This window comes from Betta splendens, chromosome 9 (genome assembly GCF_900634795.4).
Source record: "Betta splendens chromosome 9, fBetSpl5.4, whole genome shotgun sequence".
Taxonomy (NCBI): Eukaryota; Metazoa; Chordata; class Actinopteri; order Anabantiformes; family Osphronemidae; genus Betta; species Betta splendens.
This window is the reverse complement of record NC_040889.2, coordinates 23,876,004-23,896,414: the sequence shown is the minus strand read 5'-3', so window position 1 is coordinate 23,896,414 and position 20,411 is coordinate 23,876,004. Positions and strand designations below refer to the sequence as shown.

Below are 20,411 nucleotides of genomic sequence, written 5' to 3'. Positions count from 1 at the left end.
ACTTTTCATCGCATTGTCAAATGTTTTCCTTTATTACCAAATGACTTCAAGCACTCCACCGATGCCCTAATCCATCACTGCTCTTATTGTTGAATGTTTCTTTAGCAGTCTGGTTCCTGTTTTGTTTTATTTTAAGCATCGTGGCAACAATGTTAAAAATCTAAATCGGGGGAAACCTGGTTGTAGACGGGAACACGGTTGAGCTAAACGTGGACTCAATTTGCAAGTGAATGGTCCTGTTCATGTGTTAGTCGATCTCGCCTATATTGATTGACGTCTGCATAATTCTTCCCAGGTGGTCGTGATCGGCCTCTTCCTGTGCCTGTTGGGAGTCAGTTTATACGGCACCACCCAGGTGAGGGACGGCCTGGAGCTCACGGACATCGTGCCCAGGGAGACGAGCGAGTACGACTTCATCGGCGCCCAGTTCAAGTTCTTCTCCTTCTACAACATGTACGTGGTGACGCAGCAGTCCGACTACGCTCAGAACCAGCCCCTGCTGCACCAGCTCCACCAGCGGTTCCACACTGTCCGCTACGTGCTGAAGGAGGACACGGGGCAGCTGCCTCGCATGTGGCTTCAGTACTTCAGGGACTGGCTGCAGGGTGAGGTCCAGATTCATATATTGAGGCTATCGCCAGGTCCAGGTTGAGTGGGGCCACTCCCTTTGTTTCAGTTTACAACCACAAAGCGGGTCAGACCCACTATTGTAATGTGATTCAGAGTGTTTACTGATGTCACAGATGATTTGGTTATTAATACCGTCTTCAACATCACTATCCGTGGTGGACTAGGCATGGGAATAATTTACTTTCTTGTGAAACAGTTTTGAGGTCATTATATTCTTCTGTGTTTTGACATGAATGTGCAGGAAGCAAGATGTTGGGCTGCAATTCAGAAGTAGGTGGGGTTGCGAAATGGACACTGACAGTAGCTGATTAAAATCATTTGTGTCTTCCGTAAGTGGGGTTGATGGAGGGGGATGAATGCGGAGCTGTGCTTTTGTACGCGCTATCAACATGTCGCATGTTGGACCTTTCGGCAAGAGAGAAATCATCCAACTCAAATAGTGAACGTCCTACGTGATGCTCGGCATCGTTTCACTACTAACCCCCCTTTAAAGAAGAGGGTTCATTTTAAGGAAGCGCACTCGCTGACTTTCCCCCAGCGATAAAACACATTGTGACTCACATAGTGTGTGAGCTGGCTTGGAACCACACAGAGTGCTGGTGAGGGGGGGGGCTCTGTGTCTGATATTGCTCTCTGCGATGGTGGGACAAATTGGAGCCAGACAGGCCAAGGAACGAGACCCAAAACAACATCTCCCACAGACGGACCACAGCGTGGGCCTTGGGGGGAGGAGGCGAGGGGAGGGCAGGGGAGGGGAGCAATACACATATGGATTAGAGAATAGTATAGAAAAAAAAGGACACATGTTACTGATATATTCCCTAATGATCACTTTGAATCAAAAGCAGCAGATCTTAAGGCTTTTGAAGTGGTTGCTTGGTGGTTGAGAATAGAGCAGTTGGGTAGAACAGAGTTATCGCATTAAATCAGTCAAACTCGTTTCAGGCTGTGTGGAGCTGGTGTCTCCTGAACGGGCCTTTCTGACCCTCGCCCCCGCGGCTCTTGTCTCGCTGTCTCGCAGGTCTCCAGCAGGCGTTCGACAAGGACTGGGAGGGCGGCCGCATCACGCTCGGCAGCTACAAGAACGGCTCTCAGGACGGCGTCCTGGCCTACAAGCTGCTGGTGCAGACGGGACGCAGGGACAAGCCCATCAACTTCAGCCAGGTGTGATGAGGACCTGTGGTAATGTTAGATGTTAAAAGTCGAATCGGAGCTGTGCGCTCACGGAGTCGGCGCATGCGGATCGCGTGTGTGTCCGTGCCACGCCCGTCTCACCGCTCGTTTCTCACGCGCCCTCTCTCCGCGTCTGTCTTCGTCTTTTCGCCGTGATGACTTTACCGAGCCCAGGAATTTAAAGTTCTCACTGGGGCCGCAGCCCGTCTCTGAAAAACCTATCAACTCCTCGCTGGAGCCGCTTCTCCCACTTGGCCGTCGTGCCTGTGCATAAGGCGCACATGCGTGACCTGAGGTACGATGAGGGAAGTGTTTGCCGTCCAGCAGTGCCACAAGTGAAGCTCACAAAAGGGCGGAAGGTGGAAGATAGGGATGGGAGAGAATAGGGAGGAAATGAGATTAAAGGTTGTTTGTGGTGCAGAGGAAGCGAACTCGAGTTTTTGGTTCGGCACCACCTACGAAAACTGGGCAGGAAACAGCAAAACACGCGATAAGGAACTGGGGAAATGTAAAAACGAGATTCTTGGCGTGGACTTAAGCAAAGATGAAACACAGGAAAAGCCACGATCTCTGCATATGACTGTCTACACTGACTATGAAAGGCACACTGTATCTCCTCGTTGCTGTGCGGTGGTTCTCGTTTCGTCGGCGACAGGCCTTTGATGCCACTTCCTGTGTGTGTGAGGGACGTGTATTTGCTGGGAGGTGTGGGAGCGGAGCCGCCTGGGCTTCCTGTGCCAGCTTGAAGACACGCAGTTGTTGTGCGTCCTGCTGGTAAATTCAATCCAGATCCCGTGGAATCCAGCTCTCTCACCAACGCTCTCTCCTGGCTCCCGCTGAGACGTGTGGGCTCGTTTGTGCATTCGTGTGGGTTTTGCCTCCGATCTGCGAACTTTTCTGTCCATGCTTGGCGACCATTCGCTCCCTATGGCTTTGACCTGGAGTCACGTGAAGCCGGTTCAGTGCGTGTCTGCCGGTTTGAAAGCCGGGCGATCCAACGGTGAAGCTGCACACGGAGATGAGTGTGCAGGACCCTTTTAAAAGCACCGGCACCATAGAGCTGTGCTGTTGCTGGGGTCGGTCCGCGGCGCCGGGCATTCTGGGTACCCGTAGAGGTCAGGAGAAGAAAGTGCGAGTAACATTTGTACAGATGTTGTGTTATTTTTATAGCTCTACTCCATTTGCTGGGTGGCATTTCCTTCAGTGTTAACAACCAGGTTAACTGCACACAGACGTGCTCAGGGACTCCAGCCAATTTTTTTATTGTTACGCTAACTCAAGCAATTTTTCTCTCCCCACCCATCAGAAAAAAAAACCCTGCTCCTTTCTTCGTCTGCCTAACTACACGAGTAGAGCTTCATCCTGTAAGGAAGGAATTTATGTGGGAATGAACTTTGACATATAACCCACCTGCGTCCTAGGCAGAGGAGCAGTGTGATGGTTTTACCCATCAGGACACACAAAGTGGCCGACAACGCTCCTCAGCCACATGCGAGGTCCAGTCTACAGTACCCGCTGACCAGTAAACACGGCAGACTGGAACGCTCAGTGCATGAAGTTGTTTCAATACATTCTGACGAGAACATTTCAGGGCAGTTGCGCTGAAAATGTAAAACCAGTTGAACCAGTAGGATTCATCTACGAACTTTGAATGTATGAAACCGTGAAAAAACTTCCTTGTGGTTCCTTCATGTGCAGCAGCTGCGTCCTGCGTAGATTTATTCAGAGTGGTCAGGACACTGGGCCTGAGGTTGGCCAGCCAGTATCTGCTGGATGTAAAGGGAGAAGCTGATTCAACATTTTCCATGTTTTAATGTGGCATGATAATTCTGGGAAGCTGTGATGGGAAGTACGGGAACTTTCAGAAAGGCGACCAGTGTTTGACTTGTTGATCTTTCTTCGGTTGGAAAGAGCGGGACTAATATTTGACTCTTATTTTGAAAGCTGCTACGTTCTTCAGCGCTCATGCGTGTGTATAAATAAACATTTCTGTGGTCAGCTCACCTGTAGAATGTTTTGGCTCTACATGTCTTATTTCCACAATACGTTTTTGTCTCCAGTGCAAACTGAACGGCTACAACATGACGAGCCACGCGGGCTCCACCAAGTTTCCATTCGCTAATTATTTCGTTTTCAAAATTCAGACCGTGGCTGGGCTCAGTGTGAACGGGCCAAATGTAACACTGGCATGCGTGAGAAAACACAGCGTAATTATATTGCTATCACTCATTGGTCTCCCCTCTCATCTTCGCAGCTGACCCGCCAGAGGCTTGTGGACGCAGACGGGATCATCAACCCCGGGGCTTTCTACATCTACCTAACCGCCTGGGTCAGCAACGATCCTGTGGCGTACGCCGCCTCGCAGGCAAACATCCGCCCACACCCTCCCGAGTGGCTCCACGACCCCACCGACTCCATGCCCGAGACACGCTTCAGCAGTAAGCCCTTAAAAATCCAATGTTTTACAGGGACTGTTGAGGCGATCACTACTTGTGAGCAGCGTTTACCTCTTGTGGGTTGAATTATTGCTCTTAGTTTGAAGTGAGGTATTGGATTTTACTGTACCACACTGTGTGTGTGTGTGTGTGTGTGTGTGTGTGTGTGTGTGTGTGTGTGTGTGTGTGTGTGTGTGTTGCAACGCTCAGGACCGGGACATCGCTCACTGTGGTTCTTCAAATAGTGCCCGTGGTGAACGTTATAATACCGTGGGGCCCGAGCATTACACACACACAGATGTATACACCTTTATTATTAAAACTCGGTGACCCCGAACATGACACACACCCAGTTCCCATTTCCATACCACACACACGGCCTATAACTCACTCACTTAAATAGCACCGTCTTGTTGTTTGATTCTTGCTTGTGATTTGATACGAGTCAGGAAGTGCTCCACGGGGGAGGAAAATGATTGGATAACGAGGGGAGGAGCAGTCTGGGTGGCAAACGAATTGGATAAGTAATATGCTTGGATAAGCAGCAGGAGCGTGGAGCAGCCAACCGGTGTCTAATGTGAAAGTATAGGCCTAACTCACAAAAACATGTAGGCAAGTGTCCCCCCCCCCCCCCCCCCCCCCCCCCCCCCCCCCCCCCCCCCCCAGATGAATGGGTGGAAGCAACGGCTTAGTGAATGGCGTCTTGTCAGCGCTAGGGATGACTTCATAGCAGAGTGACAGGCAGGTATGCGTGTTTATGCATCTATATTGTGCTTTATGTGGCGGAGCAGAGTTTAGGGTGTGGTAATGGTGGAGATCCTGACATTCTAATTACCGTGAATCAACGTTAGCTCTGACACTCTGCTGTGTCTGGAACTGATAGGCCCTCATTAGCCAGGCTGGGCCACAGACCGGCTGGGTTTGAGTCAAAAGAGCTCTGTTTCACAGCGCTGTGCTGTGCCCGCCCCCACCACACACACACACACACACACACACACACACACACACACACACACACACACACACACACACACACACACACACACAGCCGTCCACAGATGGAACAAGTTGTATCAGGGAGGGAAAGCCATGATATTAGTGGTTTGGCTGAATAGTACTAGAAATTATTTTTGCAGATACACAAAATGATCACAAGCTAATGTTGAGTCACTGCTAAATAGACAAATATCATCTGCAGATGTCATCACCACTTCCCTAATATCTGAATTAATACGAATAGTATGATCTTGCGATTCATTGGTTTTGGCTTCTCATCATGTGTATTTGTTCAAATCTCTTTTCAGTAACTAGCTGATGTCAGATTAAATAATGAGCCCTCAGTCTTTCTCTGTGACCTGATCAGATTTGATCTTTGCTAAAGTGCTGCTTTCTTTTCTACTTCTGACTTTTTCTACACTTTTAACCCTTAAACCTCCTGTTCCTTTTTCCAGTCCCGGCTGCCGAGCCCATCGAATACGCACAGTTCCCCTTCTACCTCAACGGGCTCCGGGAGACGCCGCAGTTTGTGGAGGCCATCGAGAGCGTGCGGGCCATCTGCAGCAACTACACTCGGCAGGGCCTGCCCTCCTACCCCAACGGATACCCCTTCCTATTCTGGGAGCAGTACGTCAGCCTGCGACACTGGCTCCTGCTGTCCATCAGCATCGTGCTCGCCTGCACCTTCCTGGTCTGTGCCCTCTTCCTGCTCAACCCGTGGACCGCGGGCATCATAGTGAGTGTCTGCGAAAGCCAAGATGGACGCGCTACACGCACGATCATACTTATTGGCTGGTTTTCATAGTTTGATGCAGTTTAATACAACGTCGCACCCACTCTCTAGTTACTTGCTTCTTTCTTGCCTCGTCCTCCTTATTCCCTGATTTCCTACGTGTGGTCCAGAAGGCAACTCCTGGACCAGAGTCGGGAAGAAGGGGCCACCGCGTGTTATTGTAGCCCCACTCACCAGTGTTTATCCAGCGCTGTTTCGTTAAGGCCAGTGTGTTTAGTCTGGTGCAACACTCCCAGACATCGATGCCGAAATAAACGGGGAGAGGACACAAAGTTGCTCAAGCAAATTGCTCCCACTCTAAACCTATAAAAAAAAAAAAAAAAAATTGGGTTTTTCTTCCCACCAACCTCGCCCCCTCCCCTCACCATAGGAGTTTCCACGGATACACACAAATGTGCATTCCGTACACATACACAGGCACGCACGCACTCTGAACACAGACATGTATACACTTGCACGTTGCAGTGATGGACGTGTAAACATGCAGGTACATAATTCACGCTGAAACACATACACTGAGGGCTCTGGTTTTTCTCTCCGGTGGGTTGTGTTTTTACGACGGGCCACCCGAGCCCTTAAACGGAGGAGGAGACATCGCGTTCATCATCCAGGCTTTACTAGAAGGATCGCCGTCATACGCGACTGCCTCCTCTGCTCTTCGTCCCCTGTGTACAGACCCCCACGTCTACGCATACACTCCCCTGCCCACGTCAGCCCACTTCAAAGGCTCTGGGCCCCATGTAACCGGACACCTGTCAGCTGATAATGCCTTTTAGTCCCAGCTCCTGTCCTCCTCCTCTGAAGCCTCACACATTTCACCTACATGGACGGTTACAACAGAACATCTCCATCCTCCTCTAATGTCACCACTTGTCTGTCTGCGTTCCTGCATGTTGTCAACGGGCTTCCTAACAGCGCACCCCTTCATGTCCCTTCAGGTGTTGGTGCTGTCGCTCATGACTGTGGAGCTGTTTGGCTTCATGGGGCTGATGGGAATCAAGCTGAGTGCCGTCCCCGTGGTGATTCTCATCGCCTCCGTGGGCATCGGAGTGGAGTTCACCGTGCACGTGGCGCTGGTGGGAACGCAGACCAAACCCAAAGTCAACTAGCGTAGTATGAACTGTCCGGATCGTTAAACGCCTGTTCCCGTGTTCTCTCGTAGGCCTTCCTGACAGCCATAGGGGATCGTCATAAGCGGGCCGTGCTGGCGTTGGAGCACATGTTTGCGCCCGTGCTCGACGGAGCCTTTTCCACCTTGCTGGGTGTCCTGATGCTCGCGGGCTCCGAGTTCGACTTCATCGTCAAGTGAGTACAACTTCAAACCCGCTGATAAAAGGGGGGTTTGGGTCGAATGTGCACAACAGGCTGGCTCCTGTGGTGGGTGATCGCACGGCGCCTGTGTGGCGTTAGCAGACCGTTGGGACCATGCCCCAACCTGCATGTCGCACAGGAATCCACCGCTCGCACCGGTCACGCGTGAAGGCCGAGCGCTTCCTCTGTTCTCTGCTTCAGCGTCATCCTTGCCTTTCACCCACATCTCATCCCTTATCGTCAGCGGCCGTTGAAGCTCTGAGAAAGAAAGGATAGATCTTGTAGACCAAGAGGAGGGCGGGGGCTCAGGAAAGAGAGAAAGTCCTCTGGCTTGTTTAATCCCCCTCGGCTAGTTTAACTGCGCTCTAGACATTTATAAGAAGGACCCGAACGGGGGTAGAGGGCGTTAGAGAAAAGACACGAGAAGTGGAGATTAAAGCTGACACTCGTCGTATCTTCTTTTGTATATGCGAGCTTTTCTAAGAGTCTGACAGAAAAGGTTGCGACCAGCTGCCGTGCGAGGAGTGAAATTAACTCAAGTCTGGAACGTGATCAGAAGTTTCCACTCGGAGGTCGGTGAGCGATTTGGAGGCTCTCGTGGTCGTGCGTCGCTACATGTGCTCACACTCGAGGCAAACGCACAACTAGTTTGACCTGGTCCAACGGGAGAACGGGAGCTCTGGAATCCATGCGACCTGCGAGCGCACAGACGGCAGATGTACCCCATCCCTGCTCGCTCTCTGACCTCGCAATCATGGAGGTCAACGATGGCAAGAAAACGCACACGAACGCACCCGAGAGAGAGAGAGAGAGAGAGGCACACACACACACACACACACACACACAGGCCTCTCTCCTCACCTCCAGTGGTCTGCTCTGGTTTCTGGCCCGGCGCTCCATTTAAAGGTTCTGCTGTTGTCTGAACAAACAAAGCAGCGCCCCAAGACGGCGCAATAACAACAAGCCCGGCTCGTATTTTTCTGCTTTCGCCGAAAGAAATGTTTCCCTGACTTTCTCCATCAGCCCTGTGAATGTTTTGACTCTAAACACCCCAGCGGGGCAACGTGGCCTGGTATGTGGGCCGCACGCGTGCATGTGTACGCGTATGTGCAAACACACAGCCGGTGCTTGAAAGGTAGTGAACCCTCTTTCTGCAGGGCCTCCATCGAGATCAGCGCGATCTCTCATAGTGACGCAGCTCCTCCTGACTTCCTGTCCATAGAAGCCGCGGCCTCCTGATCGTCCTCCCATCGATCGAAACACCCGACACTGGAAATGACCCCGATGGCGCCCTGAACCCCGGCTGCTCAGCACGGTGGCACATCTACACCTCATTTAGCCCGCGCTTACCCACAAACACACATTAACAGTACAGTCCAGCTCCGGGCAAGACGTTCACGGTTCACCGGTGCATCCCTGTGAGCCTGAGAACCTGCGCTATAGGACCAGGAGGAGGAGAGGGCTCCTAATGAACAGAGCTCGATGGGCGAGAAAGGGAAGAGAGGCGGGGGGGTTGGAGTGCAGATTGGGGGGTCTTACCTGATACATTGGAGATTTAATTAGATGAAGGGGATTGTGGAATGGCCGGGAATTTCACAGCGGCTTAGCTGGAAAGGAGGGAGAGACGAGAGTGGGAGAAATAAAAGAGAGGGAGAGAGGCCAGGGAGGGGTGGTGCTCTGAGGGTCCTTCCTCTTCCTCCTAGAATAAATTGTTTAAATTCTATACCCTTCACTTCATTTGTTTGCTCCCCTCTCTCTCTCTCTTTCTCTCTCTCCCACTCTCTCTCTTAGAGCGAGGGAGCGAGGAGAGAGAGGCCCCTGTCCTCTTGTGTCCCCTCCGCGTCCCCCTTCCACCCCCTCCCTTTTTTTTTTTTTTTTTGTACCCGTACCCCCCACTCCCTTCCTTCACATTCCTCACTGCTTTGTTTTCTCCATGTTTGCTTATACACCACACACCCAAGAGAGAGGACTCTGGCCCCCCCTGCACCCCCCCACCCCCTCTTTTTTTCCCTCCCCAGCCTTTGAATTAACCAGCTCTGGCTAATTATGCTTCCCCTTCTTTTCTCTCTGTGGCGTCTTTAAGACTAACCCTCTATGGCAGGACTTAGAAACACACAAGGTACATTTCTGTTTTGCTCTTCAAACCCGTGTGTGTGTGTGTGTGTGTGTGTGTGTGTGTGTGTGTGTGTGTGTGTGTGTGTGTGTGTGTGTGTGTGTGTGTGTGTGTCTGTGTGTGTGTGTGTGTGTGTGTGTGTGTGTGTGTGTGTGTGTGTGTGTGTGTGTGTGTGGTTGGGGAGTGGCCGTGGTTTCTTTGTAGAAGTATTATTTTGGCATGTGTAATGGTTGATCTCGCACATGTCTCCCCATGTCTAAACCCCTGTGGTTTGCACAGGTATTTTCTTTGTTTCTGCGCCATCACTGTTTCTCTTCTGTTTGTCTGCGCGACCCTTGTTTTCCTTGGTGCCATCTTGTAAACGGAACTGTTTTTCATGTATGTTTTTGCGCTGCAGCCTTACAGTCCTAACTGGGTGTGTTGTATTGCAGGTATTTCTTTGCAGTGTTGGCCATCCTAACAGTTCTTGGAGTATTGAATGGATTAGTCCTCCTTCCTGTATTACTGTCCTACTTCGGACCCTATCCTGAGGTAAGATCTTAAAAGACACAACTGCATAATGATGATCATGTAGTAGCTACTTGAGTGATGAAGGTACCACCTCCTGTCCTGCACCCCTCAGGTGTCCCCCATCGACGGGCGTAGCCGGTTGCCCACCCCGTCCCCGGAGGCCCCTCCTCACGTGGTCCGCTTCTCGGTTCGTCCTCAACGCACCGCCGCGGCCGCCACCACCTCCGGCGCCGCTTCAGACTCGTCCGACTCGGAGTACAGCTCCAACACCACGGCGTCGGGCGTCAGCCAGGAGCTGCACAGCTACAACCTCCGCTCACACAGAGGACAAATTCGAGCAGAGGAGCAGCCGTACCAGCAGCACCAGCAGCAGCAGCAGCAGACGAGCCGGGGCAGAGCAGCCAGGACAGAGGAGGAAGGAGGCTCCGCGTTGGGGCACAGGCGCTCCGTCAGGCAGCCGGCCCCCCCAGCATATACTGTGTCTTCGGTAGGAAAACACACATGTACGTCTCTACGTGCAGGTCCTTTTGACGTGAAATTAACACCTTATTGTCTCTCCCGACAGTCTGTCCACTCTCACAGCTGTGACGCCGGGCCCCAGCAAAACAGCAGCAGGGACCCCAAGAGCGCCCCGCCCCGGCAGGCCCCGCCCCGGCAGGCCCCGCCCCCAGCCCACCCGCGCACGGACGCTTTTGAAACTGCTACTGAGGCTGGGGGCCATTACGGCTCGCGCGCTCCCAGAGAACACGCGGCAGGCCACAGAGGCCGCCCGTCACACAACCCACCGCCCGGTCATCACCTCCCGCATCACCACCCCAACCCCTCCCCGTGCTGCCAGCCCATCACCACGGTAACGGCGTCGGCCTCCGTGACGGTCGCCGTTCACCCGACCCACCTGCCCAACCAGAACCCTCCGGCTTCCTCCTACCCGGAATACAATGCTACAGACAGTTACTGCTCGTCCCAGCCGGTTTTCCAGGACCCGCATGTGCCACTGGACACCCACACGGGGGCCAGAGGGGTCAGGGTGGAGGCCATGGAGCTTCAGGATCTGGAGTTTGAGGCAGCTGAGGGCAACAGCAGCAGACGGGCTAGCTGAGGTGAGCGCTCGGACACTTACAGAACAGCTGCAGATTAAAAAAAAAAAAAAAAAAAAAGCTTCCATCGTAAAGCACTAACAGTGCCATCTCCTTGATTTCCAGTTGTGAAGAATGAAAGTACAACGGCCAAAGATGGAAACCTCTTCTTACCAAGCAGCTGACCAGGCTCGGCATTCCTGCACAGCACAGCCCAGCCCGACTCCACTCACACCTGGCCCCAACCAGTGAGAAGCTTGCCAGTGTTGCCATCATGGTGCTCATTCTTACTGTAACTTAGTGGACTATTGTCTTAGCTATTTCTACCTATATTTAAAAGATGTATACATATGTAAATATGAACAAAAAGTAGGTATAATTGTAGGAGCTGTACAACTCCTCGTGTTAACAGACTGGGGGTGTGTGTCAGTGTGTGCGCGAGAATGTGTGTGAGAGGGAGAGCAAGAGAGATGGAACTCTGATTACTGTTCACTCTTCTGTGGATCTGTGCCATTAGGAAGCTTCACCTAGACAAACATACCTGTCAGCATTCACTGTTGCTGCTCAAAATGTTTTTTAAATAATATACAATATAACTATGCAAATGCCTCTTTAAACAAAAGAAGTGGTCTGTGCATGTGCTTGCGTGCGTGCGTGCGTGTGTGTGTGTGTGTGATGTGAATCAGTCCTGTTAGATCCTGAGGAACGGACTAACATGCACTCATTTAAAATATGAGGGAATTGTTAGACTTATCAAACAGGGCTATGATGGTGTGTTCGTGTGTGTGTATTTTGTGTGTTTGTGTGTGTTTATTATTGTATAAAGGTACGCTTGTTAAACTATAAATTTTTTTATCACAAACCTGTGGTAGTTAAGAAACAGTTACTGTTTAACTCGACACGCTATGCGTGCTATTTAAGATGAGCAGAAATGAAGAAAACGAAAGAGCAGTTTGTTTTGTTTTGTTTTGTTTTGTTTTGTTTTTTATTTGTTTTGTTTTGTTGGTAGTTCTCGCCTCTGCATCGGAACCCGTTTCTGCCCTCGGCTTCGTGTCGCTGTCTGTCAGGCTGCTCTCTGGTTGTATTTTACTGTAAAAGGTTACGTACGGTTTAACCTTAGCAGCGGCAGCCCGCCTCAAACCCGCTACGCCCTCACAGGGACCTTCACGGGACGGACTCCGTACCAGCGCCGCCGCCGGATGCGACGGCGTCCTGCGGGGCCGCGTCTAGTGGATAAGCTAAACTCAAACTGTATACTGTACGACCCAGTTCACCAATGGCACTTGACTGCATTGAGACTTCATTCGCAGGAACATTTCACCTCATGTTATTTCTGTCTGACCAATAAGCTAGCCCATGCAGCCTGCCAAGCGCTAAGCCCTGTATGGCCCGACATCGTCTCAGTCTATATGTGTGTGTGTGTGTGTGTGTGTGTGTGTGTGTAGATGTTTATACACACCTCCTGTCTGGCCTAATAATGCAGTGCTACTCATTGGATCTCCGTCCTAAACCCTCACACCGGGCAACAGTTCATCTCTGCATGCGTGTCTGTTTCATCATGCACACCTGGAACCCTCCCCTTCCATTCCAGACCCTCTGACCCCCCGCCCTCACTCACCCTTCCTCTCTTCCATCACTCCTCCTCCTCACTTCCTGTTGAAGGCATGTCGCTCTTCACAAATATCTTGTCCATTTGCCTCCTTTCGCCCACCAACACGTCACGTCAGCTGCTTGCATGAAATAGGTTGTTGTTGTCGTTTTGTTCTGCTATTTTGTTTTCTCCCGATGTCACATTGGCAGTGGTGGAGAGAACCATAGCTGGCAACTATTTTATTCATTTTTTTAATGTTTGTTTGTTTGTTTTCAACATTTAATTGCGATATTTATATTTTTGTAATATAAAATATGTTGGTTTTCTTTTTCATTATTGTTGTGATGCCAGTGGATAACAAATGCAGGGATTTTTAAGACTATTGAAAAACACTATTACAGTTTAATGTTTTTACATTAATGGAGTTTGATCTGTATAAAGTGCTTACTAATGTTAAATAGGAAAAAAGAGAATATAACATTTTACACTACAGGTCTCATCATAGCTCTTAGAGGATTTTAAAAGGAAAAAAAAAATCAGTGGTTCTTCCAGACTGCCATTTTGGTCTCGGTTGGCATGGATGTATGCTGTTTTCAGTTACAAAGATAAATGTATGCCATATAATTTATTTATATGAAAATTTATTTTTGTAGTGTACATAGTAGTTGTCAAGGGTTTTGACAGAAGTATATTTTTAAAGAGTTTATATGTAATGATATACCATAACAGAAAAAGCCTTAAGGTGCACACTTTCATTGCTAACTGTCTTGTGAGACAACATCAACACCTCCCCTTCAGTATTATGTTCCTGTTCTTGGAGAGAGACAGCTGTTTCTTTGGGTTCGTCAAAGGCTAGCCATGAAAGTAGAAATTTGTACTAGCTCTCTAAATATTAATGTTCAAACACTGATAGAATTCTAACAAATAAAAATATTATAACTTATTTGTCTCTTTGTTCATAATTTTAATAAATGGAAACTTTAAAATGTTTTTTTTGTTTTTGTTTTTTTGAGTCGATTGTTCAAAAAGAGTGTGTGTGTTTTTATACATTATTCTGTTGTAGTATACTCAACTATTGGACTATAATTAAATCCAATACAGCAACTCTGGCTTTAACAATGTTATATTTCCTTACTTATAGTAGGTGTACCTAAAAAAATGGCCACTCATCTGTGCACACGCTAGACTGACTAAATTAAACAAATTTGTGTAAATTTTAAATGTTTTTAAGTTTTTTTTATTTTTAATGTATTATGCATTTTATGTAAGGGATTCATAAAAAATATTAATAATTTATATTTAAATTTATACATAAATTCATGAAAATAAATGTATCTTTATATAAAGTATTATATATTATATATATTTTTAAGTTCATCCGGGTAATTGCTGAGGTGTCCGTAGATGGATATTTGTTGCCTTATGCCTCTTATAATGGTCAAATTATTCTGTTAAAATGTGAATATGCACATTTCCTGTACTACCTCGCACGCCCTCAGTTACAGTAATGAAAGAACAGCCAGGCCTGACTCTCACGCAGGTAAAGCGGACTTCTCCTCTAATCCTCCCTCTCTCCTCCCACCGTCTTCCTGCCTCCCTGTAATGGCTGGTGCAGTGTAAAACTCTGACATCTGGTCTGGAGCCCTGCAACCCTCCGCAACAGCCCACCCAGCTCCACCCCTGCAACAACCCCCCCCACCTCCGCTCCTTGTTCCGAATGATTTTGATTGACAGCTTTATAGACTGCAAGGAAATTGGTTGTAGTTACAATACAGCTGGGCCGTTCAGAGTAATGAAAAAGGGCATGTGGCCTTGAGTTTGCCGCACCGATGGCGAGAGAGGGAGAGCGCCTTGTTATCTGCATGGGTGGCAGCTGTTTATTCTCATAGTCCAGGTTCATAAGAGAATGTTATAGATCCATCACTGTGCAGCAAATTTACCCACTAAAGCTGTTAATTCCTTATTTAATTGAACTTTATGCACTTTAAAATAGGTTTTCATCACAGATCTGGCAAATATTGAGCAGTGTCCATTCTACTGCTCCTACTGTAGGAGCAAAGTCATGAACACAAACTGGACCCAGAGGAGGCTGAGAAACTCACTGACCCCGGGTCAGTGGTTAGGAGCAGGCAGCAGCCATGTCATTATGCTTTAAAGCCAATAAAGGCACCGGTCTGCTGTGCTTTGTCCAGCCGGGGCAAAGCGGCAGCCTGACATGTTGCAAATAACAGGGTGTGCTTGGAAAGCTGGGTGGCAGAGTGTTGTGTGTCACGGTTTGAACTTTACTAACTGGACTTGACATGTTTAGCCCGACTCTCAATGAAACTGCGGGAAGGTAGAGATGGAAGGGACTGAAATGTCGCCCGTGCAGTTAAAAGTCCATTCAAGACTGTTTCTAGCGATCCCGACACTTATTTGCCAACAGAATTCATCATTCAGCCAATGCTTTAATGGATAACTGTCCAAACGGTGAAATATGGATGGCCACCCCACGGCTGTTTGTAGGTGACACGGTTCAGTGAGGCCTAATGTTGTTACGACCACTTTCAGCAGCACTCCCCTCATCTGCTGGAGGACCCCAGGTCACCAAGCCAACACACTCCCTTCATATGGCCCTTCTTTACCCTTTTGCCCCCCTCAGCCAGCCTCCATACGCACACACACACACACACACACACACACACACACACACACACACACACACACACACACACACACACACACACTCAGAGGCAGAAACACACATTTGGGGAAGAGTGCTCTGTTGAAGCTAACGAGCAGCAGCTTAATGAGGGACTATTTCCTGTACCTGTCCTCTCATCCAACAAAAAGAGAGGGAAACATGGAGTGTAAAGAAAGAGAGGAGGCAATTAGGAAGTCTCAACAACAACTCAACAAAGATTTATTTATTCTCCCTTAATTTGTTGGCTTTCTTGCCATATACAATGGGATTTAAATGAAGGTACATGTGGATTTCTCTGCTCCACTCCTTCTTTTCTGTCCCTCTGCTTCACCCTCTTTTCAACCCGCTCCGCTCTGTGAAAAGCTTGTCCATCATCACCTTCCTGCAGAGCTAAACCCTCTACAGTAAGTGCTTGCTCTCCTCTTCATGAATGATTGCTCTGTTGACATGACTACATGGGACACACATACGCATTCTTGCCAGATCCAGCCCCAGATTTATTCATTCTTTATAAACACAGTTTAAGAATAAATCTGCAGGAAGCATCACATGGTGTGTTGATACGAGTCCAGGTTCAGACAAATGGGGGGGGGGGGGGGGCTGTCTACCTTTGAGGCCTCACAGACACCTTGAAAAGCATTTAGCCACAGTGCTGTGTGTGTGTGTGCGCGTGTGATGGTTTTATCATTAAGCATCATTAGCATCATTAAAAATACACTCATTAGCTTTTGCAGACATTTAATAATAAACTGTTGTCATGTTTAATCCTTTTGCATAAAGATTAAATGCCAAAACACAAATCACTTAACACATTAATGTAACGCATAATGACTGAATGCAAAAGAAATAAAGCGTAGCCACTTTTTGAAGATGCAGCTGGCATTTTGTGCTTCTATTTTGACATTTTATTCATAGGGCGATGGAGTCATGATAATGTAATCCACAATAATCTATCATGCAACATTTCATTCCTGCCTGTTCTTCGTGAAATGCTGGCGCGCGCCGGCAGACGTCTGCGCTTCCATTCTGCTCGGCCCCGTCTGCGCTCGAGGTGGGTGGTTTTCCTTGGGTTCGGCGCTGGTGTTCGGTCTCGCCCTGGGACCTGTTTGATTTGGCCGAAGGTTTCGACTCCCACAGAGGGAGTTAGTTCTTTCTAGCGGATCGATCCAGGAGAATGTGAGGTTCAAAGCCCCAGCGGCCGGGCTTACGTAAGCGCCGAGGAACACTCCAGCGAGCTACAGCGGTGAATGGCAGAAAATAACCCCTCATGAGACCCACGTGTAAATCATACTTAGCTTATGATAAGTTGGACAGGTTTGTCTGCTGGGTTTGCTGCTGCAGCTGCTGCTAGAACCACTTCTTTTTCCTGCATGTCTCTTCACCTCAGTGATTAAAGTCGAAATTCATATTCTATATTTTTGTAACTATAATGTCAACATTTCTGCAGCATCTGCAGCACAAAGCTCAGAAGACCAAAGTGAGACTAACTATAAGCTGTAGACGGTGAATTCGGGTAACGCTCATACAGAACTCATGATGTGCTGTCGCTCGTAATCATTCCTCCAGACCACCCTACTGAAGCCGGAGCTGCAGGGCCTCAAACCAGGCTTTATTTTGACGTGATCAGAAAAGAGGAAGTGTACTTTGCTGAAGAGAGAGAGGCTTGAAGGACGCACAGCGGCCGCGAGGGAAGGCGAATGGAGCGAAAGGTGTAATCAAGACATCAAGAGAAATGATTGGGAGTAAAGACAGATGGAAAAAGCAAGGAGGAAAAGAGTGAAGGGGGGAGTGGATGATGGTGGATGGGAGTAGCCGTATGAGAGTAATTAGAATGACTGATGTTGTTTACTCCCATTTCCCCTCGCATCATTTATTCTGTGGAGGTGGAAAACCCACCCACTCCTTCTCTGCATCACAGGCCAGTGCTGCAGAGCGGTGCCAAGACGTGTCATAGTCTCTCCTCTTCCGCTAATACTGGAAGTATTTATGCTGCCGTTGAATTATCACTTTCCACATCCACTGATATTCTGCATCCATCTGCCCTGTTTTGTTTTTTTTCTTTCGTTCGTCTCCGTACTTTCCGTTTGCCTCCGTCTCCCTCAGCTGCTCTTTTTCCACCCTTTTGTTTTCATTACGACTGTGTCGACACGGCTGTGTGCGGCGGCCGCGACTGGGCCCAGCACATGTAAGATGTTAGCGGTGATGTACGGCCGTTTACACTGAAGATGACAAACTGAGGTTGGATGCTGTCATCCTTTCTTCCTTTTGTTTAATGTAGCCCCGGTGGCACGCACGCACACACACGCGCGCGCACACACGCACACACACCACCCAGCGCTTTGTTTAAACTGCTCAGTTTGTCTTTGCCAGAAAACATGCAACAATGTATGGAAACAGATGCGTCATTTAAAGACACAAATTCGGGAGAGGGAGCAGACGAGGGGACGACAGAGACAGAAAGGAACCCACAGCTAAATATTTTCATCTGTGTCTGGGAGTGTTGAGCGAACGCACATTTCTACCAAAGCCAAGCAAAGTGGAGCATGTGCTTTTACATATCTAACACTTACTGTAGTGCTCCGCTTTTAAAATGCGGGCTATGAAGGAAATAATAGCAGTACAAATTAATGAAAGTACAGAGAAGTTGATGAGGGGAGAGGAGTTTTCGTTTTCTTCCATCTGTGCTTATTGATTCTGGCATCATGACAGATGCCTAATGAGGAACAGGGCTGGAGGAGAGCCCTGAGGACCCCAGAGGGAGGCTCAGTCTGAATCAACACACAGACACATGAATGGAAAACATACATTCAGATATGAGCACGCACACACTGACGTGCACACAGACGAGCTTCTATGGAGTTTACACAGATCAGCGCAATAGATGTCTCCCATATCCATAAACACTGACCTCCAGTGTCTGACCGCAACGCTTTAAGGCTCTTATTTATACCACATACACAATATATAGAATGTAAAGTGGTAATATTTTAAGTCCAGATCAAGAAAAATGCATTTTAACGCCTCTCAAAACAGTGATGTATCTTATAACATGCATTTACTCACAACTCACAATGACCAATGGATTTGTGGGTCTGCAAACAAACCCTCTCGCACACTCACAAACCCACAGTCGAACCTAAACAGAGAAATGATTAGAGCAGAAGCTGTCAGAGAGGGATTTCAGAGCAGGAAGTGTGTAATTATCGCGGACAGAGGGGCAGATAGATGGATGTGTGTGTTTAACACTCCCGCTCAATTTCCCTGCAATCTACTGGACTAATAGGAAGCAGGTGTGAATGTGTGCGTGTGTGTGTGTGTTTCTGTGCAGTGATTGTGATGGTATGGGTGCACACAAATGGGCCTCTGTGATACAGTTAGCTGGTGAAATCTGACAAACAGCTCTGATATAGAGATTTCGAACGCCGGAGGAGCGACAGGGACAAATTCGTTCGCCGCCTTTGTGGGGTCAAGTGAAGTCCTCGGTGCCTAAAACAGCCAGACGACGTTTTAAAAAGTTCCCACTATTAATAAAACTGTGAAAGTATGAAAGAGTAGCCAAGTCACAAACAGCTGACCTGGTTTTTAAGCACAGAAAATGATAGTTATCCCTGTTGTATATGAATGAAGACGTCTGACAGCTGATGGCGTGGACCTGAGTGATTGCAAGCGTGGAGTCTCAGCTGGATCTCCTCTTACTGGCTCATTATCAGACCGTAACAGGCAGCTGTGTTATATGGAACTATCTGTAATCAGAGGGAGTAACCTGCAGAACACACACACCGCATCAATCTGCTGCAACTATAAACACGCGGGGCCGCGCACACAATGTGATAATTGTGCGTGTGCAGCTCCGAGGAGCCTTGCACGTGCGCCGCTGCGTCCTGACTTGTGTCGGCAGCGCTGTTTCACATTGGTCACAGGACTTCTATCGCCCCCCCCCCCCCCCCCCCCCCCCCCCCCTCCCCCCGGTTTCCTCTCCAAGCAATAAAGGAGCGAAAATGCGTGGCATCGCTGTGATGAGAAATCAGATTAAGTAGCGCACGACAAATGATTGTGTAACTGGAAAGTTGTGTGATCCCGCATATTTGTTATCTCACCTATAAGCAATGCTCTTCTATGTAAAACATGTGGAACCGAATGGGTTATATAAGACAACGTTTGTTCCCCTGGGCAGGATTTTACACACGTCTCCTGTGAGCGCTCGCACCAGACGTTATAAAGAAGTGGAGTCTGTGTAAGGCTCGATTTCCTTTTAAGGCTTCTCTGTGACGGGCGTTTAGATTTTCAGCTTCTATATATTCTTGTGTCATTTTTATGTGTGTGTGTGTGTGTGTGTGTGTGTGTGTGTGTGTGTGTGTGTGTGTGTGTGTGTGTGTGTGTAGATGAGGCATTGGGGACACAAATACTTTACATTTACAGTCCGCTGGTACCGCTAGCCTGTCGAATGGCCTGGTTTTGCCAGCTTCCTGGCTGTGATTAGGCCCCAACTGGAAGCGTGATAGCGAAAGCACACACACGGATGAGTAGCTGCCTCGCTGCGTGACGGCCCATCTCTGGGCTTCGTCATAATCACAGAGTAGCGGCGCAGTCAAAACACACGTGGTTTACACTACATTTCTCCCAGCGGCCATCTACGTGCAAGCATAACAACACGCAAGCAGCCACAATAACAAGCGCACGCTGTACATATACACATGCACACGGACGGAAAACATCAGTGTGTGGCTTTCCTTTTTTAAGCGTCGAACTCTTGCCTTGGTTTTTCTTTCCTCCTCGCCCTTGTTCCAAACCCATGTGCTGGTGTTTTCACAGGGCTTAGACACACGGCGCCCTGCACGTGGACGCATCTAGCCCGGGTTGACCTGCGCGTTGACCCCGGCAGGAGGTCAGGGTGGAGCTGAAGGCAAACCTCACCGTTCAGACCACTTTAAACACGGCATGAAAATGTCGACACATCGCACACATATTGTACGTACACGGGCTGCATATAAATGCCTGTATCAGCAGCCGTTCGATGCTCGGAAACCCAGTTTCATCAGCATCACCTGATGCGAGACGTTGGCGCGTGCAGGTCGATACGCCCACACTTCGCTCGCATCC

General features: G+C 48.8%; 1 protein-coding gene across 2 annotated transcripts in view; it reads left to right on the top strand.

Annotated features, from left to right (window-relative positions):
• The window catches only part of ptch1 (patched 1), a 35,564-nt gene extending 21,946 nt beyond the window's left edge, over positions 1-13,618 (top strand). Inside the window, exons 15-24 of one of the 2 annotated variants that reach the window (XM_029162062.3) lie at positions 296-605; positions 1,652-1,794; positions 4,058-4,241; positions 5,690-5,970; positions 6,966-7,103; positions 7,190-7,332; positions 9,883-9,982; positions 10,074-10,448; positions 10,527-11,061; positions 11,164-13,618. In XM_029162062.3, the coding sequence (XP_029017895.1) occupies positions 296-605; positions 1,652-1,794; positions 4,058-4,241; positions 5,690-5,970; positions 6,966-7,103; positions 7,190-7,332; positions 9,883-9,982; positions 10,074-10,448; positions 10,527-11,060 (2,208 nt within the window). In that variant the 3' untranslated portion in view covers position 11,061; positions 11,164-13,618. Of the gene's footprint in view, positions 1-295; positions 606-1,651; positions 1,795-4,057; positions 4,242-5,689; positions 5,971-6,965; positions 7,104-7,189; positions 7,333-9,421; positions 9,458-9,882; positions 9,983-10,073; positions 10,449-10,526; positions 11,062-11,163 lie in introns of those variants that run through there. The other variant, XR_008695623.1, reaches the window with a different exon arrangement.
• The last annotated feature ends 6,793 nt before the right edge of the window (positions 13,619-20,411 follow it).